This window comes from Brugia malayi (assembly GCF_000002995.4).
Source record: "Brugia malayi strain FR3 genome assembly, contig: Bm_v4_ChrX_scaffold_001, whole genome shotgun sequence".
Classification (NCBI taxonomy): Eukaryota; Metazoa; Nematoda; class Chromadorea; order Rhabditida; family Onchocercidae; genus Brugia; species Brugia malayi.
Genome location: NW_025062479.1, coordinates 555,692 through 563,385, shown reverse-complemented (window position 1 = coordinate 563,385; position 7,694 = coordinate 555,692). Strand labels below are relative to the sequence as shown.

General features: G+C 28.1%; 1 protein-coding gene across 2 annotated transcripts; it reads left to right on the top strand.

The window, feature by feature from the left end:
- On the top strand, positions 1-3,321 carry Bm7215 (the record flags this gene model as incomplete). 2 transcript variants are annotated; one of them, XM_001898412.2, is made up of 8 exons in its annotated part: positions 1-17; positions 988-1,122; positions 1,516-1,604; positions 1,689-1,810; positions 1,984-2,088; positions 2,363-2,452; positions 2,705-2,899; positions 3,214-3,321. In XM_001898412.2, 8 exons carry the CDS (start codon positions 1-3, stop codon positions 3,319-3,321), a joined length of 861 nt encoding a protein of 286 aa, XP_001898447.1. The 2 variants fall into 2 exon arrangements, with proteins under 2 accessions (XP_001898447.1, XP_042929072.1); XM_043073138.1 differs by lacking the exon at positions 1-17 and having other exon boundaries at positions 1,082-1,122.
- Between the last annotated feature and the right edge of the window lie 4,373 nt (positions 3,322-7,694).

Sequence of the window (7,694 nt, the reverse complement as noted above, 5' to 3'; positions counted from 1 at the left end):
ATGTATGATATTAAAAGGTACTACTAATATTAGAATTACATTTATGCCAGTTACAATATCAGATTTATCAGAGATAAACATTGAATCTATCGAGAATGACCTTTACTGCTAATTATCATAGCATTTCAGTAGTTGGAATTGAGATAATTGCTTAGGTAGAGAATAAGAGTTTGTGTTCAGTAATGTGATTAATAATTTTTATATATCAGATAAGTTTTCTTAATTCATTCCTTAAATCCAGTCAAAAATTCGTGAAACCGTTCAAAGATTTTCTTGTGAAAAAGCATTCTACATTCACTATTTGCCCTTCAATAGAAATTTTCTTTGTTTCAAATGATTTTAGTGGTCATTTTGACTTTATTAATCGCGTATTGCTTTATTGCTTGTGATATTTGGCTTCTGTTCAAAGGTCAATTTTGATTAAAGAAGGTTATTCAGCAGAAGGACTTGTAATACCTAAGATTAGAGAATGTAAGTAGCTGAAACTAGTACATGAAGAATGATCAATTTTGATAATATTTACTATTGATATCTTCATCGTAATTTTAAACCATTTATTTTAAAATTCGAATTTCATTTCTTTATCGTTTTGCTTGCTTGATATGCTTTTTGGTTGTATTAGAAAAAGGTTACTACCTTTTTGATATCAATTTAGTTTGATTTATGCACTTTTTAGTTAAAAATTTTCAATGATTTCATTCATAATTCATCTAGAAAAAATCAAAAATTGCTCGCTGACCTTTCTTTCCTTCTTCCTTTAAAAATTCCTAATTTTTATCAATTTCAGCAAATCAGAAACTTGCACCATTGGTGCTTATTTTCAATTTATTTTAATTTTAAAGAAAGCAAATGATATTACTTAAGTGACAATTAAATCAGACATTAAAGCACAAATGAAAATGAGTAACTTTCACCTGTAATTGAATTATCATACGAACTTCTGATACTGACACATGATGGAATTACATACTACATTTCATTATTTAGGTTTGACATCTATCGAAAAGTGCCACGTGATTTGACGCAGCCAACAACGACTGGCGCAATCATTTCGGTTGTTTGCATATCATTCATATTGTTTATGGTAATCAATGACTTGCTCAACTTCCTTACATTAGAAGTGTATGCTTCGTTAATTAACTTTCCATTACATTGAATTTAATCAACAATTTATTTGAACTGTTACGAATTAATTTAACAATTCAGTTTATAGTAATTAATGAAACTGCAACAATAGCAATTTGTATTTTATTTTAGCAACAACTTTCCTTCATGCTAACTGATACAACAACTAAACTTCATTCATAAACATTATTTTTGTAAAATTTACTGTTCCATCGTAATAATCATTTTTGCTCTCAAATCCTACTGCTTTTATTTGTTAGTACTTTATGAATTATAACTTTTTCTAATTCTTCATTTATATTTCTATTTCAGTAATTTGAACAATATTATAGTTCATTGCAAAATTTTGATTGAAATTTTACAGAAATTTCCAAAAACATTCTGTTACAGTCGATCGGAATTATTTGTGGATGATCCAGGTCGAGAAGGTCGAATTGAAGTGCAACTAAATATTTCACTTCCATATTTGTCATGTTATTGTGAGCTATTCCTGATTCATACCCAAAAATATAATTAGCTTTTCGGATGAAAACATAGATCCTTTTAACAGATTTTAACTTTAGACATAGGAATTGATATACAAGATGATAACGGACGACATGAAGTTGGTTTTGTTCGTAATACCGAAAAAATACCAATTGGTACCAGTGGTTGTAGATTCGAAGGAAAATTTGATATCAGTAAGGTACAACTTTATATCGTATAATTTTAGCGAATAAAAAGTGGACTTATTTCATTCAATAAAAATTAGTTGATACAAAATTCCGTATGTTTAAATTAGAGTTTCAAACATATTGGTGAGTAAAAGAAGAACGAGAGGATACATAAATTAATAATCAACGTATTTCTATTCGACAGGTACCAGGAAATTTCCATATAAGCACTCATGCGGCTGATACACAACCTGAAACATATGACATGCGACATACAATACATTCAGTTGTTTTTGGTGACGATGTCTCAGTTAGCTTTTCGTTTATAAATGAACGATATATTTTTTAAATGATACCTACGCTGTCTTTAAGAAATTAGTGTTAAAAATATCAAATTTGAATGAAAGAAACTTTCTTGAAATTAGGTAAAACGAATTGAGTTAGAATAGATTAGAGTGTTTTTGTGGATATTTTACATTCTAAATTTCTTCATTTCTTTAAAAATTTCTTTGCAAATTTAAAAATTTTAAATTTTTTTAGAAATATTAATGCCAAAAATTGTTATAGAATTGTATATCTTGCAGACATCTCAAAACCTTGGAAGTTTTAATCCATTAAAAAATCGTGAAGCTCTTGAAAGCGACGGAAGTTTTACCCATGACTATGTTCTAAAGGTAAGAACGTGTGTTAACATGACGTACGTGGCATGTACTTAGTGTTTTTGATTCTCTAGATATTCTCTTCTATGATTACTTCTCCTGTAACAGTTCTATTTTTTCTAATTCATTACTTCTATTACTATGTTTGGTGTTCTGTATTAGAGGAGCAAGATTTCTTAGACTTCAGCCTAATTCAATTCAACTAAAATTTCATCTATGATTTTATTTCTCGGTTCTTTTCATTATGCTACTTCAAATATGTCTTAGATAGTACCATCAGTATATGAAGATATTACTGGAAACAAGAAATACAGCTACCAATATACCTATGCACATAAAGAATACGTCACATATCATTATTCCGGTAAAGTAATGCCTGCTTTATGGTTCCGTTACGAATTACAACCAATTACCATCAAATATACCGAAAGACGACAACCATTTTATACATTTATCACGTCTGTATGTTCTTTTTTTTTCTTTTCTTTTCTTTATATGATGCGCGACCTTGTTTAGACATCATCTTCCATCCTTTTGAAGGAAATAAATTTTAATGAGCCAAACTTCCGAATACTTTTTGATTTGTTCAAAGTCAACTTATAATAGTAACTATTCCATTTTTTTTTCAATTTTTTTTTTCTTTCCGAACAAAACTTTGATATACAATGCTTTTTGCAAATTTCTAATTTTTGTATATTCCGTTGAATAATTTTCAAATTCATAAACACAGTTACTGTATTATTTGTTTTCAGATAGAATATGAATATAAATTTCAGATTTGTGCTGTGGTTGGTGGTACATTTACGGTTGCAGGTATCATTGACGCATCGTTGTTTTCATTGACCGAATTGTACCGGAAACATCAAATGGGCAAACTGAGTTGATTTTTTGGTTATTATTTTTATTTATTCATTTTCTGTTTCTTTATATTGTTTTTTTTTTTTTTTCCTCCCTATTTTTCAAAGTGAAATTTAGATTTATAGTCGAAACAAACGGAAAAGGTAGAACATTTGGGCAAAAATTTTGAAAGATTCTCGAAATTTTCGGCATAGAAGTTGTTTACTTTTCTAATTTAAGATATTGCTGTAAATAAAGATTAGACTTTATATAACCAAATTACATTGTATGCAAATTGGTATGCTTCTATTTCAAACTTGATATATTGCCTCCGGGTGGAATGAGCATTATCTAATAGCAACATTTCGTTTATTCGTAGGCTTTCGTATTTTCTTTTCAATTCCAATTGTTTCTTATCATCATTGGTTCGTGTTAAATTTATTTTCAAAAAAGTTCAGCTGATAAAAATTTTCCCAAAATTTATCAAAACTTTTGTTATCATAGATTCCCGATTTTTTATTATAAACAATTTTGTTATCATCTCTAGTCCACTGTCTTGTAATTAATTATATTGCTTGCCTTGTTTTTTTTTTTTTTTTTTTTCGGAGTAGTAATTTGTCAAGGTTCAACATGGAAAATTTATGGGCTTCTCTGAACTTATTTGTTTAATGTCAGTTTGATTTCATTAAATCACAAATTGATTTTTAAATCTGTTGTTCTTCTGTACTCTCTTAAACTAAGATTTAATTAGTATTATTTATGCAGATGTTTATTTCATATTTTATGTATTCACAATAAATAAAATGGGTGATGAAAAAGTCGTCTTTTCACTGCAAATTTTGAAACAACAACAAATGAAAGTAGTAATTATCTGTGTGTTCATCATTTTCAGTTAGAGAGATGTAAAAATATAAAAATTATTACAAGATTCCGCTATCAGTTTACAACCCTACGAAAAGCCTGTTTACTTAGGTCCCTACTTTAGTCAAGAGAATGCTATACTTACCTTAAGAAGTGTTTAACTGTACTTTGCACTTATTTTGCACTATTTGTTGATCAAAAATAACATCTAAAAGCCATACAATTTTGCTGTATTTGAATAGAAAACCATATTTTATTATCAAAGTTTTGCTAAACATTTCAAGAAATTGCGCAATTTGCAAAGAAAAAATCAATTCAGTAGCATTTTATTACTACTTCACCGTTCTCTTATAATTTTGATTGGTAGATAAATAAAAATTTTTAAAATGACAAACTATAATATCCAAACAGTATTTTTTTTTCTCTTTCTCTTGCTATAAATGATGGATATTAACAGATTTGTTGTGACAGTGAGAAAAGAGAGACAAATTATTTCGAACTGATTTAAATTATTCATTGTTGTGTAAGGAAAACTTTTAAGACAAACTAAACATAGTACTGGCATTTTAAAGTATTTAATCGGTAAGTTGCATAGTAAATTATCTATGAATTGCTATTTCATTAGCAATTAAGCATAAATAAATGAGCCAACAAATTGTTTAGTTTTGATTTGAAATAAATCGTTTTTCTCTTTTCACTCATTTTTGCTTCTCTTTCCTTTCTCACACTGTTTGTAATTTACTCATATATTAAAAAACTTTTTGTTTCTTTTTTTTTTTTTTTTTCTTTTGTCAATCTCTTCTTAATATTCCATTTGTGACACTTTTAACTCTCACATCAACCAATACTCAATATCTTTTCCTATCTAATTCATAAATGATAACTTTTCATTTGTAATATTGAAAACCGTACACAATGGATTACCACCATATTTATGCTTTTACTTGATAATTCTTTATAGCAAAGCAAATAAGCAATTAATTTTATGGTTTGATACACTGATTTCAATTCATAAAATTCGTGAAGTATATTGTAAAAGACTGAGAAAGACTCACTGGAATTTACGATTTTTCATACTGTAAGAAAGCTTTGAAATCTGATTCCACATTTTGATTCAACGAAGTATTTTGATTCAGCTGTTCCTTCACTACTGACATTTTTGGTAGCTTTCTAATTTTGCTGATCTCTGCAATTCCAAAATTGAAATCTACCCAATGAATAGGAAAAGTTGACAACTGAACTGTTCTACCGTAATGTTGTTTATTTTTTCAAAAAAAAAAAAAAACTTTTCCATACATAACAAAGTTATATGTTCCAATTTCCAAATAATCACAGTTCAAGATTATTGCCTTTCAAATTAATACTAGCATCTCCTCTCAAACCGTGTGGATGTAAGTATATGTACATTTTGTAAGTATTAGAAATATCAAAACCAAAAAAGAAAAAAATTGACGAGAAAGTAAAGTAAGAGAAGATGAGAACCAAAATGAAAAATATCAGGCTAGTGAAAGACTTTGATTTAATTTGCTTGATAATTTGATCGAAATTTGCCTACTAAAAAGATTCGGTGTGCAAACTTTACTCCATTCGTCCAACAACTTTTTCTTCTAACAAAGTCTCAATTTCCCGAGAAGTCTTATTTTCCCAAGCTCGATCGATGTTTTTATTTATTTAAGATATTTTCTATTTATTTAAATTTGTTTTTAATTTAAACAATTCTCCTCACAATGCTTGATTTGGAAATTTTACGGTAATGTGTGATAATTAAATGTTAGATGTTCACGAACTCCGCTCAGATGTGTTTTTGGAAGTCTGAGTGAAAGTCTCACTGCAAAATGAATTAAACAAATCAGTTGTGATAATATCCTGGGAGTTCAGAGGTCATAGCAACATCTGATTTGATGTACAACCACTTTATGAATAAACAAGCAATGATCTAACAAGTTAATCTGTTCTCGCTTTTCAATGATTTTCATTAGAAGCAGCAGAACAGTCTTGAATTTTTAGACAATTTTGAAGTGCAACATGAAAATGATTTAGTCTTGCGATAAGCTCGTAGTCTGTTTATCGGAATGTTTGGATAAGTACAGGATGAATAGCAAAAGAGTTTTTCCTATGGTCGTCGTCAATCGACATTTGTTGCAGTCAAAATCAAAATGACCTATAAAATTATATTTTTTTTTTTTGTTTAAACAGACATTTCGAACTTTCATAGGAACGAAGTGTGTTCATAGAAAAGTTTATAATATCAAAATTATATTTTTTGCATAATCGTTATTACCAGCAATGGATTAACACACAACATATGGGATATTTTTTAAAAAAGTTAAGAATTATGAAAGATGTTGCTTACTGCAATTCCTCTGGGGTCACCCAAATAACATTTTCTCTCCATCTACTAATTTTTTCTTTTTCCTCCGTTTATGAGAATTCGGCTGCTATTTGGAATTTTCGTGGTCAGCGCAATATTCTTCATCATAACCCAATTGCAGCAGCAATGCTGAAAAGCCCTTCTAGCAAGCTTTTAGTCTTCTTTTTCAGCAATCTTATCATATAAAGAATTTTTTTTTTTATTAAGATTTATATATTCAAGCTACATAGAGTGTTCAATAATTGCTAAAGATATTTTAGAGTTATTTGAATATTTAAAGAGATATTGATTGTTTAATTCTTTAGAAATTGACTGTTAAATAAATTGTGCATTATTCCTTTTTATGAAAACCTTGTAAGATATATATATGTATGTTGTATTCTGATCTATTTGTATAGAAAGGAAAAGTGATGGATGATTTATAAGTCACATCTAAGCAAACATTTTGATTTTGATTTGTTCATAGAATTGAAACGAATAGTTACATTTAAAGCATAATGCTTAGACAGAGGAAAATTTAGAAAAAAAAAAAAAAAAGTGGAAGAATATTTTTTGTCAAACAATCGCTGTACTCCATATTTTAAAAAAAAAAAATGATAATGTAATGCAAAAAAAGTGACAAAAAGGAAAGTTAAAAGCGTTATTATTATTATCTTCAATTCTTCTAAAATTCAGAGTTTTGAGAAAAAATGATAAAGCACCTTTTAGAATTGAGTAACTTTATAAACTTATTCACTCTACCAAAAAATGAAGTTAAAAAAAAGGAAGAGTTAACTGGAAAGTTAAATATTGGATCTAAAAATTGAATGTGTCGATTAATGACAAACTGGTTTTTAAAGAAAAATTCAAAAAGTTTACTTTTAATACTTTCATTTTTTTTTTTCATGTTTACATAGACTAGTAAAAGCTATGCTAAATGTTTTATAAGGTCGATCAGAGCAGAGAGAGTATTTGAAATAATTTCTTTCCATTCGGTAAACAAATGTCGCGCAAATTTTCATGATTTACGCAGGAATAATTACCGAATTTAATAGTTTATGCTAAAAGCATTTTAATAAAAGCATTTTAATGTAATTGTAATGAAGGAAGCAATCCTATTTCCGCTTTTTTCGATGGAATTTTCCAGTTAGGAAATGAGAGGATTTAAATTCAGCTGATTTTATTCTTTCTAGCTAGCGTCTTATGATT